Genomic DNA, 16,682 nt, shown 5'->3' with positions numbered 1-16,682 from the left:
AAAAGTGAGTTTGTTCGCTCTGCCTGGAGCCATTGAGCATCGATAAATACATGAAACGCAAAACGAACAGAAATTACAATAAATAACCGAGTCAAACTCAAAACGAGCAAAAATTAACATTAGTTGGGCTCAAAACCCATATGCCTTCCCAAGGCCAGAACATAATTTGAAGTTTACTGAAAAAAAAATATAGATGTTTTTACTTTCATAACTTTAATAAATCAAATAATATTAACATTTCGATTACTAAATATCAGTAAATGCATATTAAACTGACAATGCACATACATTTGTATTTTTTTCAGTAAAGTGCAAATTATATTCTGGCTTTGGGAAGCATAGGGGTTTTGAGCCCAACTTATGTTAATTTCTGCTCGTTTTGAGTTTGACTCCGCTATTTATTTTAATTTCTGTTCGTTTTGGGTTTCATTTATTTATCGATGTTGATTTTTGGTAGTTTCACGCTTGATAGATTATTTGATTTTATTTTTGCTCATTTTTGTTTAACGTAGTTCTTTACTTTTCTTTGAAAAGATTATTTTGTGGAAACAGTTTTTTTAATTAATTTCTGTTCGTTTTATATTGACATAATCTTTTCATGGAAATAGAAAATAATACTTTAAATCTTTTCATTTTATTAAGAATTTATAGTTTACTTTCTTTGATAGCTTGGATAGACTTACACTATTTTGATTTGGTTAAATTTTAAGAGCAGAAGTAGCCCCGAAAGTTTGAACATAATACCCTCAGTCGTTCTTGGGATACTGTTGAGATGCCTTATTTGGAATTAACATTAACACAGTGCATTTTAATTTAATCTTATGGCAACATTAACTTTTTAAACATAATGGCAATTGGGTGGGGGGGCGTGGGAGGGGGATTAGTTTCCCTCCAATCACTTTCGAATATTAAAAAGGACATCAGCCCTTTTTATTTTCAATCGAATTAGCCCTGTTCGAAGTTCCTACGACAACTCCTTCGATACGAGGTGTCCTGGTCTAAACAACAACAACAACAAAAATGATACATTATACCCACATCTATCTTTACTATAAAAATGTCATGCCTTCCAATCACTTTCGATTGTTAAAAAGGGCACTAAGCCTTTCGATTTCCAATCGAATGATCCTTTTTTGGGTTTCTACGACAACGCTTTCTATAAACACCTTATATGCCCCAAGGGCACAAATTACAACGCTTACCCTAAGGGCTGTTAGGGTGGTTGTCATCCTCTAAGACCTAATTTCTAGAACTCTCAACTACGTTAAACAAAATGGCTGTCTCAAAATTTTGATTGGATGTGTTTTGGGAAATGGTGGGCGTGGAAGGGGTGTTAGTTGCCTTCCAATCACTTTTGACTATTAAAAAGGGCACAAACCACTCCATTTTCTAATTGAATGAACCCTTTTCGAAGTTTCTACGACAACTTCTTCGATACGAAGTGCCCTGGTCTAAACGAAAAAAAAAAATAATTAATACATTGTGCCAACGTCGTTGTTATATGCCCCCAGGGCATAACTTAAAACCCTTGCCCTAAGGGTTGTGGGAGATTAACCTCCTCAAAAACATATTTTCTCTCTGGAAATCTGTTACTCTGAACAAAATGGCTATCTTAAAATTTTGATTGGATGTGTTTGGTGAAATGGTGGGCGTGGAAGGGGTGTTAGTTGCCTTCCAATCACTTTCGACTATTATAAAGGGCACTTGCGATTCCAATTTCCAATCGAATGAGCCCTTTTCGAAGTTTCTACAACAACTCCTTTGATACAAATTGCCCTGGTATGAAAAAAAAAAAAATAAATTGTGCCAACATTGTTCTTTGCTTAGGCAGCGCGATTGTACCTACCTCTTTTCATCCGAAAAATCAGAAAGAAAAAGTGAACAGAAATTTAAAGTGGAAGGTCGAATTTTTGTTTCAAGAAAAATTTCTTCTTCTCCTTCCTAAGAACCGATATACATGGCGAGCCCAAGATAACAGTATTTATCTTTAAGAAACAGATTAGCCGGGATGACGGTTGAAGCTAGGAGGTCGATATCGATAAGCAAAAAAGAGAAAAATAAGCGGCGGCGTCAGCGCGCTGATGCAAGCTCGGCGGCGCGCCACCGTTTTTTTTTTTTTTTTTTTTTTTTTTTTTTTTTTTTTACAGGTACAATTTCTGTCTCAAACAGCTATTAGCTATCCCCAATCTACGAACCGCTTTAGTGACTTCTTTCAAGCCTAAATCTTCTAGAAAAAACTTGAGATTTTTATAGAAAATCCATAAAAAAACAGATTATAGAAAAGCCAGGTTACACAAGAAAAAATTTCTTAGAAACGGAACATTTTAATTCTCAGCTACTGATCACGGGGATAGAATGAGGAGCTTTTATAAGGTTACCGGGAATAAAACCAAGATTACGGAAAGGAAATAAGAAAATACACACTTAAGAGTGATTTCTAACAATCTTCGTTAGTGGCAGATGACCTAGAGTCAGTTAATAAAGGGAAGTCAGTTCATGTTGTTAGGACTAATGTATTGTGCAAACACGAAATAAGGACTCGTTAACTGGTACTTAAAAATGTTGCAATACGAGAGATATATGCTTAGAGATACAAATGAAGGATACGATCGACACAAAAGATTACATAGCAAATTTAGTCTTGGCCAGCGTCTCAATAATTGAAATTAATGATGTTTGGGAGCTGTGGGACATGCGCAAAGAACTAGACGTTAAATACCAGCACGAAAATAATTAAGCTTACAAACCTTTACCCGGCAGGGCAGGGAGGGGGTTGCTAGGGTGTAAAAGATGTTTTCTGCTAGAAAAAGGTTTCACTTTTGTATGTTTTTAGGCTTTGAAGGGAGAGGGGATAGTTTAAAGAATTTGTATAGAATTATTCATTTAAATAATAGAATAAATAATTCATAAGAAGAGTAGGAAGATTTACTCATGCAAATCTTCCTACCGTTTATTGATATTTTTTATTATTATCTAAGTCTTTCAGATGGCTAAAATGAACTTTTATAAAATATTACTTCGAAATGGCATTTTATACCTCTATATACTAAGAATTTAGGCCTGGCAAACATCTCCTAAAGTTGAAATTAATGAAAAGTTGGTGCAGTAGGATACAACCAAAGGCATTAGAATACTATAGAAACCAAATAACGACATCGAGATAATCATACATGATAAAGCCTACAAAAAAAATCCAAAGGGGGGGGGGGCTAAGGTGTAAAAAGATTTTACAGAAAAAAAACATCATATTTTTTCCAAATGTGTTTCGCACTTTCATAATATTTGTAACTTAGTTCATTGGAGCAACTCTTCTAGTGAAGGTTTGTTAGGTTGAAATGTGTATTAAATATGATGCCCCATGAAAATAGTATTGAAAACTATTTACCTCCTTCATCTTCCGAGTCGGACATAAATGTTTCATGCATCATTTCTGGTGCCTGAACTCTGTATTTATCATCTTTAACAGCAAATACTTCTTGATCTTGAGCCGTAACCACTTTCAACGTTTCAACAACAGAAATATACCCAAGCTTCTGGGCAATAGAGAGGGGTGTCTGGCCTTGCTGTAAAGAAAATTCCCATTTTTAAAAACAAAATAAAAAAAACTAACAATATTTCAACTTAAAAATAAAAACGTGTTTACATACACACAAAAATTAAATACAAATATTTTTAAGCACTGGTGCTAAAGTAGCAGAGCTCTGAAGCCGGGGACACTAAATCGAATCTTACTGACAAAAGGTCCTTCTCGTGAAACATTGCAGCAAAGAACACAAAAGCATAGCAAGAAGTCGGAGTCCATGTATAGCATATACAATCTACGAGTCAGGGTTGTAGTCTAGGTCACAACCTTGAACTTAAATCAGGCGGAGTTGGGTAGTAAAGATTCTAAGGGCTATGGCCAAATTAAAACACCCTGGAATCGTAAGAGTCACAAGCCTGTATAAACATAATACCAAGTCCACTACCACATTAATTATTGGGACAATGGGGTCATATCTAAAGTAAAAGCACGACATTTTAAAGGAAAATTTTGTATCCATTCAGCACATCTATAAAGTATCTTTTTTTGTTAATCTTTTATTATTATTATTTTATGAATCCCAAGTTCCATTTTGATTGGAGTATCTTCTAAGCAACCATTTTGTTTTATTTGATTGTTTAATAATTTTTTATTGATAGAACATGGCTAACAAAAAGAATTTTATGCCAAAACTAGATAGCAGATACCAGTAAATATCCATTAAATAGTGAGACTGCACTTAGTAGTAAGGTAATTTACTTCACCTTTCCAAATTATGAAAGAGAGTTAGGTCTGCCGAGGTGAATCCTGCCATGAGTACTCCCACCATACCTACTCCTACAATTTCGTCCAAAAATAGGACGCTGCAGTCTTTAAAAATTTAAAGAAATTAAATTTAAAGGTATAACAGTCTTTCAAAATTTAAAGAAATTACAGCCGATTTGTTTAAAACTCCAACAGTCATACCTGGATTTCAACACCTTAGAATTTTAGGACTTCTAGGAGCCTTCTTAGGAGCCAGCTATGACCCCAAGCACAACAAATATAAAAATGAACATACCGAAGAGTTTTTCTAATATTCAACTGAACGAATATTATTCAACTGAACGAGTCCATCCTGCATTTATTTTATATGAATCCCTGCATTTATTTGATATTTCAAAAGAATGTTTAACTGAACGAGTCCAATTTATTAATTGTCTTGTAGAAAGACGACATTTACAAGAGTTTTGAATGTTGCAAACTACCATGATGAAAAGAAAGATGTGAAACGCAATGAATGCCCACGTCACTACTAATGCAAACAGTTCAGCACCACAAAAAGTCGCCTGAGGCCTAAGCAGTACATAGCCATTTCAGCCGTTGGCTATATTTACCTCAAGAAGTTGTTAATTCTCAAAGGAGCTCATATCACTAAATCTTTAAAACACCTCTTATCAAAAACGCTGATTCGGATGATCGACGATCGAGCACCGATCGATGATCAAGAAATCCGTGGATTCTGTATGAAAAATTCGCGATCCTTCTTCAGCAAAAAAATAGAAAATTCCACATGTTTGTAGATAGGAGCTTGAAACCTCTACAGTAGGGTTCTAAGATATGCACGGTATAATTTTCATTAATATCATTTGAATTTTGGAGGGTGTTTGCTCTATTTTGCAAAAATCAGACGAATTTTTTAAGGCTCGTAGCTTTTGATGTATAATTTGTTATCAAAATTCCTTTTTAGAATTCGGTTACTATTAGCCCCAGTCACTTCTTTCGTACAGTTCGTTACCATTAACTATTTGATTATAGAAATTCTGAGGAAGGCTGTTGGATCTCTAATAAATTTTTTAGGGAAACCTCGAATAAAAAGACAAATGAAAAACGGCTCACGGTAAGCAATAACTGACACTGTTATGGACTTAAACAATATAAGCCTTTTATAATTTATTTTTTTATATTTTTATAAACTCTCTTTCATTAACTTTTACATTAAAACTGTCTTTAATATTTTTAAGAAAGTAATAAAGTTGGGTGAACGAAAAGTCCGGAGATTTTCAGGAATTGCCATTTGAACTGATTTCTCACTTTACTCTTACTCATTACTCTCTACTGCTTCTTTCAACTATTAAAGAAGGTTCATACGGAAAGTAATTATTTACCCCTAGCAGAAACTTACCGAAGTAACAGCCTGTGGGTCGGCTTTCTTGTCAAGAAGAATGCCAGCAATCATTGCATGACCTTGTTGGGCTGCTTGGTGAAGGGGAGTGTAGCCATGATTGGTTGCTGCACCAACGTGACAATTGTGGTCAACTAGGAATCGAACCATATTAATCTGGCCAAAGTGGCAAGCAACGTGCAAAGGACTGTAGCCACTCTGAAAAATAAGAATAGAAAATGAAGCAAAGTTAGAAACAAATAAAGTAAAACAGAATTGAAAAAGAATGCAATAGTCCAGTGGTTTTTAGTTCACATCTCAAGCAGCATAATATTCTACGAAGATAATTTTATTACAAATTCTTATAGGTTTTTGCTCTACATCGTATGATATTTTTTATGTAATAAAGCTAGCACAATAGTTTAATGGTTGAAAAATAATTTCTTTTAAATAACAGACGCTTCACTAGATAATTTCAATATCAACAGTTCAATTAGGTTTAATTACCTTGGTCACCGAGATGGAGAAAAAACTGTCACAACAGGGACACCAATGAGGGGGCAGCAGTTTGAAAAATACGTTTTTTAGTTTTTTCTTCGAAAAATATGCAAATGTCCCCCTCTCCCCTAGATTCTAAACAATATCTTTTTTGGCATATTCACCCCCCCCCCCTCTAAATTTTTGTGAATTGGCTCCCCTAAACTGTAATAATATTTTTTTTTGCTCTTCTCTTTATGTGTATTTTAATACCAAATACAGAACGATCTTTGAAAATGATCTTTTTTTTTTTTTTTTTTTTTTTTTTTTTTTAATGGCAGCTAATGCGGAGTGATCTTATAATCAAAATCGCTATAAAAATAGTTATATTTGATCTGATCCATTAAATCTGAACCCTGACAACCTCATTGAGAATATTACCAACAAGTTAAATAGGTTAACTTGACACCTGGCACGTTAAATAGACACCTGGCTCAGATCTTTATATGACTGTCCTGAACCTTGTTAAGTCAACTATGGGAGTTTCAACTATTACTAGGGAGCATTTCGTGTCGATTCAGCGTTTCAGACTCAACTCTATGGAAGATTCTCAAAATTTAGCCCGCAGAAATCCAGATCCTGTGGCCCCAGTTTTAGTGAAGTTGGTATCAAAAGAACTTGCGTACAAAGTGTTTAAAACTAAATCAAAATTAGCTGGATCCGGAATTTATGTTAGTGAATTTCTTACAAAACGTAGAAAGGCAATATTAAATAGTGCACGGGACAAGTTCGGTGTGAAAAATGTTTGGACAGACAAAGGTCGCATTTTCGCAAAATTATCCAGCCAAAGCGCACCGCGTCGGCTCTATAGCCTAGCTGATACTTACTGAATTTTTCATAGTTGATTTGATTGGATTTTGTAAGGATAATGGGTGATATTTCTCACTTGCGTTTTCTAGAGAGTAATCCTTTTAGAGTGGGAGATGTTCTTTATGATGATTTACTTCCAGAAAGTATAAATGCTGATTTTTCCCCGCAAAGAGATAGTTGTTATGTGGATGTGATTTATTCAGGATTAGAGGTGAATGCAAGATTGTTTTTCCTCTGTCATTGGAATTGCCATCTAACTTCAATGTATTATGAAATTCTCCAGTTAATTGATAATGTGAATATTAAATTTGATGTAATTGGCCTTTGTGGAACTTTTTTAACTTCTGAGCATGTTCTGTCGTTATATAGTTTTCCAGGATACAGGCTTATTGTAAGGAAAAGGGAGAGAATGGGACGTGGAGGTTTGGCATTTTTGGTTAAGGATCATTTTGTTGCTAAAATAAGGGAAGACCTATCAGTTTGGATAGAAGGTAAGGTGGAATCTCCTACTCTTGAGCTGGAAGTTGGTGGAAAGAATATATTGATTACTGAGGTTTATAAGCCGCCGAGTACAGTTTGGGAGGAGTTTGAAAATGGTTTTAGTAGTTTAATGGATGCAGTAGAATTGAGTAATCTGGAGTGCATTTGCATGGGGGATTTTAATTTTGATCTTTTAAGTTTATACAATGAATTTGGATTTTTTAAACCTTTTCTCTAGTTATGATTTTTATCCATTAGTTGGGATTCTGACTCGTGTTACGGGACAGTCAGCTACATATATTAACAGTATTTTCGTGCGATCCCAGTCATTACATGGCCGTAATACTGACGATATTGTAAGTGAGGCTTCCGATCACTTTCCTATAGTAGCTCCGACTTCATATGAATATGCGATAAAGCAGAACAGGACAAAGGTTAAAAAAAGGCAACTAAAAAAAGAGAACCTACAGAAGTTTAGAGAGGAACTAAGTATCGTGTCATGGAAACCAGTTTATGAAGAATCTGAAAGTGCTTCTGTGGCATTCGATAAGTTCATGGATATATTGCAGCCAATATTTGAGAGAACTTGCCCAGTAAAGAGCATAAAGGTGAGGAAAAAGAAACCCCGAAAACCTTGGGTAACTATAGAGCTACTTGACTTAATTAGAAGGAGAAATACATTGTATTTGAGTTACTTAAATAGTAACCATAGTCAAGATCTAACTTAATTTAAAAAAATCCTTAATAAAGTAAATCGGATAAGGCGGTCATGCATCCGCTAATTTTATGTATATAAATTTAAGTAAAACAAAGGAAATACTAAAACGACTTGGAATATTATAAATGAAGTCGTAAATAAGAAGAAACAGATCGAGATTCCTGCTAGTCTGATCTTTGATGGTAAATTTGTGGATGGAAATAATGAGGTGGCTAATTTGTTTGGTGAATATTTTTCTAAGATTGGTGAATAAATAAGTAAGAATCCATACGATAAAAATAATGAAATTAATGAGACGTTTAGTGATGAAAGGGGAGTTGGATTGGAAATGTCTGCAGACGAAACGAACGTTGAAGAATTAAAACAAATAATAGGATTGGTAAAATCAAGTTCTCCAGGGAATGATGGAATTAATCTGAAAGCGTTCAAGCATGTTATGGTATATTTGTTGCCTTGTATTGTTTATTTGATTAACCTTTCTTTGAAGAAAGCTGAATTTCCTACTCGGCTGAAAGAGGCTAAAGTTATTCCGCTTCACAAAGGAGGTTCAAAGACCGATCCGTCTAATTGGAGGCCGATTTCAATATTGCCCCTATTTGTTAAGCTGTATGAAAAAGTGATTCATCGACGACTTTATAACCATCTGACTACTTACGGTTTTCTTAGTGATACCCAGTTTGGATTCAGGAAAAACCACTCTGCAATACATGCATTCCAACACCTAACAGATTTCATGAATGGAACTCTAGAAAAAACCGTACTGGTACTTTCAGTATTTATAGACTTTAGAAAGGCTTTTGACACGGTGGTTCATAAAATTTTGTTAAATAGACTAAGCCGTTTAGGGATCCAAGGGGTTATTCTGAAATGGTTTGAATCTTATCTTAACCAGCGTATTATTCGAGTCTCTATAAAAAATTCTATTTCAAAAACTTTTATCGTTAATTCTGGTGTGCCTCAGGGTTCAGTGCTTGGCCCACTTCTTTATCTAATTTACGTTGATACCATGCGTTTTTATATATCAGATGCACTTATAACGTCTTTTGCTGATGACACGGTGTTTACGATTACAGCTACTTGTCTGAACCAATTAATTGAGAAGACAAATAAGGCCCTCACTGAATTGATAAGCTTTACAAATTCTAGTTATTTGGTAGTGAATATTTCAAAAACAAATTTCGTGACATTTTGTAGAAATGGAGTTTCATGTGTTTTAGATAATAAAATTGTTTTTAACGGTGAATTTTTAAAGCATGTAAATAGTGTTAAATATTTGGGCTTTAGTCTTGATTTTAATTTAAGTTGGAAATCACATTGTGATCTTGTGGCAGTTAAGAGTTCAAGAGGGTTGGGTGTGATAAGAAGACTGAAAAATCAACTACCGTCAAATGTTTTACTTTTACTTTATCATTCTATTGTTAGCCCTTATTTATCATATGGTTGCATACTATGGACTAGTAGTTTTATTTCAAGTTTTAGAAAGGTCCAAATTTTACAGAATAAAATAGTTCGTATTTTAGGTAACTACATTCAGTTTGAAAATAGCACGTTGAATTGCTTTACAAGTTTGAAAATTTTAAATATTTATCAGTTACGGGATTACCAGTTAGCAATTTTTATTTATCAATGTTTGAATAAGTGTTCACCGGAGGTATTTTGGGAAATTTTTAAAGCTAACTCATCTTATCACTGTTATGAGACTAGAAATGCGAATGACCCTGCATCGGAGCTCCGGAATACTCAACATGATGCGTTTCTGCTTCGTTGTGCGGGACCAGGGGCGTGGAAGTCCCTCCCGAATGCTGTTAGAGAAGTTTATAGTGTAAGCCAGCTCAAGAGTAGATTGATGCGTTGCCTTTTCGGCTATAATCTGAATGATTAGAATTTTGAATTTGATTAATGTTTGGTATGAAAATTGTTTGGACAGATAATGGTCGCATTTTCGCGAAATTACCCAGCCAAAGCGCACGGAGTCGGCTCTATAGCCTAGCTGATAATTATTGATTTTGTAATAGTTGATTTAGTTAGATGTATCTCTTTTTTTTTTTTTTTTTTTCTTTCTTTTTTTTTTTTTTTTTTTTGAGTGTATGTTTTAAGGATGATATGTGATATTTCTCACTTGCGATTTCTAGAGTGTAATCCTTTTAGAGTAGGATATGTTCTTTATGTTGATTCAGTTCAAGTGCTGATTTTTCCCCGTAAAGATAGTTTTTATGTGGATGTACAGCTTTATAATAATGCATTTGCAGCCATCGTAAACAAACCTTCGTGTTTTTGTAGATGGCCGCTGTAAATTTGTTTGTATTTTTTTATGCTAAATAAATAAATTTGAATTTGAATTTTGAATTTAAGGATGCCCAGCATCGGAGATGCAGAAGTAAAGTAAATAAAATAAGCATATTAATACGTAAACAGTATGAATTTGCAAATACAAAAGATGTGTTGGCAATAAACAATAATTTCGATGCAAATTATTCGCCAAAGGCAATTCAAAGATTGTTGGCAACGCGGAAAGGCCATTTTGAATTATAATTTTGATAATTAAGGCACTTAACTAACAAAAAAGAAGAAGGAAAACGATTGCATGGGTTTATAGATTGAAGCTATAACTACACGAAAGGATCAAAACTGAACCCTTTCACGTATCGTAGAATAATTTTGCACTCCTTTTAGAAGAGTTCACAGAATGTCTATTGAAATAATTAAATACTTTCTCGCATCCGCCCCTGTTCGGCGGAACTCGAAATTATAAGTTCAGCTAAGATTAATAAGATTGGCTATTCATTCAAACTATTTCCCAAAGATTTATTTTACAAATATTAACCGAACTTCCTCGGAGTAAGGCCCTTTTGATTTTATTATGGTTCTATTGGTAATATTAATTTGTTATGTTTATACTTATAATAATTTTTTTTTTCCGTTGAGGATGGTTCTTTACGCATTAAATTGGTAAACATCCTTAACTCCCAGCCAATCACTAATCTTCAGCTCCAAGAACAAACAAGTGAAGTTATGCGGCGGGTATCTGAAACATTAGGCCAAAGTTTGATTGAAAAGGTGATGAACGTTTCAATGGTTTTTTACTCGCAACCAGGTTGCGGAGTCCAGAATTTTAGGAGAATGATTATTTTTTATTTCGAATTTTGTTAGGGGCGGAAGGGGGCAGGTTTTTTTTGTCTCCGATCCTCACAAAAAAGTTTACGCTAGAGGTTTTTTTTTCATCCAACAGGCTCTGCTGATAGTTGGTTATATAATCAAAAAGTTCGTAAAAATTAGTTTACCTTTCACTGTGTTAATTTACAAAAAGTCCTTAACCCTAGAAATTACTTTTCCTCTTAAGAAAAATTGATTATGACGAACATGACAAAGGAAAGTAGTAACATCAATAGCAATAACGGTAAGACTAGTGCCACTCATTCTCACATAAACTTAGTGGTAGGGTCAATAAAACTAACCTTTGTCATGGGATCAATTTCAGCATGATTCTTTATCAAAATGGATGCAACGTTGACTCTGTCTTCCTGCGCACATAGATGAAGCGGAGTCAACCCATTCTAAAATAAAAAGATTTGTGTACATTAATTACATTTGCGCAAAATATATTCCCCATAATTGAAAAAAAGTAGTCCGTTCAGAGGCTAATTTGAACAAGTACTCATGACAAACGGTCAGGGTTTCCATGTTCTCTACTCGCAACATTGTAGAGAAATAAAAAATAAAAGCAGATATTGTACAACTAACTATGATATGATTTTTATTGTCACCTGTAGTTAGAACTAAGAAACTCTAAATATACGGTTAAAATTGTAAAGGTGACAAAATTTGTAGCTCTAGGGGCAAAGACTTCAAATTTCAAGATGGCCCATTTATAACAAAGGATTGTAGATGCATTTTAGTGGTACGGAAGGTATGTTTCGCCTTGTTGAAACCCGGATTTTTAAAATATTTTGGTCCACATAACTACAAGAGTCTATGTAAGAAAAGAACTGGATCAAGGGCCCAAATAAAGAAAATTTTTACTTGAATACAGCAAAAAAAGCGAAATTCCTGTCGAGTGTTTGTATTGTTATAATACCCCCTGAGAGTTTAAAATCCAGCCAGAAGTCGAGGTACTGTGTTACTCAAGTAGTGTTGGCGCAGAAATAGTAACCAAGAAGTTATCTTCAGGTGGGTAAATTTGGAATTCCATATAAGGCAGACAATTAATTCCGCAGTCACTGTCTTAACAGGCTTTGTTCGTACTGTCGTTGTCTGCTGTCACAGCTTTTATTGTCTTAACAGTCTTATTGTCTTAACAATGACTGTTAAGACAGTCATTGTCTTAACAGGCTTTGTTCGTATTGTCGTTGTCTGCTGTCACAGCTTTTATTTACATCACATGTAGTTGAACATAAAGAAACCTATTACTATTCATTTAAAGTTTTTTACACTATCGTAAGAAGCTTTTGGGTTAGTCGGATATTTACGTTTAAGAGTTCAAACCCACAACCTAAGAAGATATACCATACACACGCTATCAATTGTCAGCGTACACTGATTAATAAGACACTTCTAATACCAGCAAAACGATTTCACCTAAATTGCCATGGGAGTGTATAGATTCCTATTAGAACAACATTTACAATAATACAAAGCCCATGAAAAATTAAAAACGATAACTTAAAACTTTGGAAAGAACTTTCCCCCTACAGTCAGGACTGAAAAAACTCTAAATTAAAAAACAAATTGTAGGAATGGAAACGCTGCCAAAGCGTAGAAAATTTAGGAAGAAAACGCTTGAGTTTGATGGCAAATTGTCAATTATCTGGCAGGAAAAATATCCAAAATTGTTAATGATTATTTTGAATTTTGCTTTTATCCATGAGCATAGGCAAAAAAGTAAAGCATACTGCATCAGATTTGACAGTCTATACCGGCGATACTGATTTCCGTTTCATAGCCCTTCAGTCAGAAAGTCCAAGGAGTAGGGAGGGAGGGGGTTGATTATACAGAATCTTCTTTAGAAAAAACTTAGTCAATTGTGCTACTAAAAACCTAGTATCTAGTTCTCAATGGCAACAACCTTCTAATTTGAGTTGAATCTGCGACAAAATGGTTATTTCAGTTGGCTTTAACCTGGTTACAATTTCAGTTGACAGGGAGTAGGGCTTATGATGAATAAAGAAGCTGCTAAGTCTTGTTTAGACTGGGAAGGTATTAATAATAGAATACTAATTGCTCATTTTATGACTAGAAAGTTCAGGGTATAATTTATATTAATATACGCTCCTGTAGAACTGACTGACAGAGAAACTGGGGACTCAGATGAATATTACTTACAGTTACAGGAGCAAATAGACAAGGTCCCAGGTAGAAATATGATGTTATTACTGAGAGATTTGAACGCCCAGGTTGGTTGAAATAGGGAAAGATGGTATTGCAGCCTAGGTAAATTTGGTGTAGGAAAAGAAAACAGTAATGGATACAGACTTTTGCAATTTTGTAGGTATAACAACCTTGTTATAATCAATACGGGGTTTGGTCATACGCCGGCCCATAAGTTAACATGGCATTCACGTGATGGTAAGACAGCAAACCTTATTATGTTATTGCAGACCGAAGACTGGTAGTATCAATACAAGATACTAGGATGTATAGGAGTGCTGTTATTGATGTTAAAAGTAAAGATCACCATCTAGTAGTGTCAAGGGTTAATTTAAAGCTGAAATATCGGAAGGGTAACTACCTCCCAGGAAGTTATGATGTTGGTAGACTCAAGGATGAGAATTTGAGAGAAACTTTCCAGGAACAGTTGAATACTAAACTTCAGAGTTTAAATTTTGACAATATGGAATATGGTTGTAATATTTTTAGGAAAATTATTTGTGAAATGGCTGAAGGTGTTTTAGGGAAGAAAGCTAGAACTGCAGCTAAGAATATTAGTGAAAAAGCTTTCTGTTTAATAGAAAGGAGAAAGGACTTGTACAAGAATTATCTGAGTGATAGATCATATGAAAACAAAAGGAATATAAAGAAAGTGGAGAACACATTGTAATATTAACTAAGGAGGTGTGAGAGGAGGCCATGGATAACATTACCGAGGATCTGGAAGATGCAGCTAGATGGCATAATAAAAAAATATTGTAATGGCATGTTAAAAAATTGAGAGGGAGTAGTCAATCCAGACTTGTCCCGATAAAAGATAGGAATGGGGTCGCAATTAGCGATAAGGAAAAAAATAAAGAGAGATGGGCCGAACATTTTGAGAACTTGCTTAACCGAGATAGAGTTGCAGGAAAAAATATAGAGGAAAATGAAAAAGTTTGTGATACCTTGGATTTGAAGGAAGATTTGTTTTGTGATGAGAAATTAGCAACAGTACTAAAAGGATTAAAGAATGATAAGGCTCCAGGTGCTGATAGGGTGGTAAATGATTTTCTTAAATATGGTGGCTCTGAGGTTAGAAATAAGTTATTGAAGATTATGAATATGATTTTTGAAAAAGGGGAAGTACCTAATGATTTTAGGAAAACCTTAATTAAGCCACTTAATAAAAAAGGTGATAAAAGTGAGTGTAGTAATTATCGAGTCATTAGTCTGGTCTCTGTTGGTAGCAAATTGCTTAGTAATATGATACTTTTTAGACAGAGACATGCCCTAGACAAAGTCTTAAGAGAATAACAGTGCAGTTTTAGAAAAAGGTTGAGTTTGTGTTAATCAAAGTTTTACCCTTAGTACAATAACTAAGAAATATCCGAATTTTCAACCGCATTTGATCTTTAGTTTTATATATTACAAGCAAGCGTCTACCTCTACTGATCGAAGGACTTTGTTAAAGATTTTATCCTTGTATGGTATACCAAACTAATACATTAAAGTGATTAGTGCTATGTACTAGAATAACACTGCTGCGGTTAATGTAGGATATGAGCTTATCAGCTGGTTTTGTATTAAATCAGGAGTTAAACAGAGTTATATTCTATCCCCCTTTATATGGATTATTTTGATGGACTTTGTTTTAAGGAGCACAGGAAAGGCAATGGGAGAACACGGAATCCATTGGGGAGGCAAAACTCTCCTGAACTTGGATTATGCTGATGACTTAAGCATCCTAGATGAAAGTTTGAGCAAAATGAATAAAGTTTTGGAGGTTTTGCGAGTTCAGGGTGCTATAACAGGTTAGAAAATTATTGTTAGGAAGACTAAGTCACTAAGGTTAGGATTAAGTGAAGATAAAAGGTGGCGTTGGGTAATGAAAAGATTGATCAGGTGGGCAGCTTCACTTACCTTGGTAGTATTATTAGTAAAGATGGTGGGAGCAGTGAAGATGTTAAAAATAGAATAGCCAAGGCTCAGGGTGTTTTTTCACAATTAAAAAAAGTTTGGAAGAATGGGAAGATAATTCTGCAAACCAAGATTTTAATATTATAAGCTACAATGATGACAGTGATCAGATATAGCTCTGAAGCATGGGCGATCCGAAAAGCGGACGAAGATTTGGTAGATGTTTTCCAGAGAAATTGCTTAAGGATTGTTCTGGGTACCCGCCTGACTGACCGTATTTCAAACGATAGGCTATACGAAAAAAATGGTTCAATACCGCTCTCTAGGGCTATAATGAAAGAAAGGTTGAGGTGGTTAGGGCACGTTGTGTGGATGAAGGATGACGGATTGCCAAAGATTGTTCTTTTTGGCCAATCGTCTAAGGATAAACGGAAAGCAGCTCGTCCTCGTCTGGGGTGGGAGGATGTCACAAAGAAAGATTTAAAGGAAATGGGACCTTCGTGGGCGGGTGTAAAAAGGGAGGCTTTGAATAGATTGGGCTGGAGGAGGAGCGTGCGTAGCTGTGTTGGCCTCAGGCGGCTTGGTGCTGAGGTGAGTTGTTAGTAGTAGTAGTAGTAGTGGGTCCCGAGCTATATTTTCTGATGCTGCTACTAATGTGTTATATATCAATTGTTGTTTTATCATATATCATAGCCATAAATCGCACCAAATTGGAATTACTTAAACTTGGATTAAAACATGATACATTAGACACAAAGAAATTAAAAAAATTAAGCAGACATAACTAAAATACACAGGAAATAAATAATTTATCCGCAGAGGGTAGAGCTCAAGGGGCTGGGAGAAAAGCAACACTGAAAATAGATAAAATCACTGTTGTTGATCAAATTTCCTAATAAATAAAGATAATGACAAAGAAGGAAATGAAAAAAAAAGAAGAAGAAAAAAGAGAATATAAAGCGCTGAAAAGTAGGCAGATTGGAGAATATTCAACGAACTAATATAATAAAATAGAAATCCCCAGGTCAATAGGACTAACAGCGACAACCTATTAAATTAAACTTAATAGAATTCATTTTAGCTCCCATTTAATAACTGGTCAAAATTTAAATAGAGAATTAATTATATAAATTTAAACTAAGTAAGAACAAAATTAATTAAAAAATAGTTTGAATTATCAGGTTTCAATGATTCAAAAGTGGTTTTAG

The 16,682-nt window shown here is 34.6% G+C and overlaps 1 protein-coding gene across 9 annotated transcripts in view; it reads right to left on the bottom strand.

The window, feature by feature from the left end:
• LOC148952344 (uncharacterized) overlaps positions 1-16,682 on the bottom strand; it is a 363,983-nt gene that overhangs the window by 187,217 nt on the left and 160,084 nt on the right. For all 9 annotated transcript variants that reach the window (XM_089089795.1, XM_089089796.1, XM_089089797.1 and 6 more), the window contains 3 exons: positions 11,667-11,765; positions 5,688-5,885; positions 3,386-3,563 (listed from right to left, as the gene is read on the bottom strand). In XM_089089795.1, coding sequence (XP_088945921.1) covers positions 3,386-3,563; positions 5,688-5,885; positions 11,667-11,765 — 475 coding nt within the window. The remainder of the gene's footprint in view (positions 1-3,385; positions 3,564-5,687; positions 5,886-11,666; positions 11,766-16,682) is intronic.

The sequence above is a fragment of the Artemia sp. Qi Xiang Cuo genome, chromosome 5 (assembly GCF_049724085.1).
Source record: "Artemia sp. Qi Xiang Cuo chromosome 5, ASM4972408v1, whole genome shotgun sequence".
Classification (NCBI taxonomy): domain Eukaryota; kingdom Metazoa; phylum Arthropoda; class Branchiopoda; order Anostraca; family Artemiidae; genus Artemia; species Artemia sp. Qi Xiang Cuo.
Note: the sequence above shows the minus strand (reverse complement) of the source record. Positions and strands in the feature narration are given on the sequence as shown.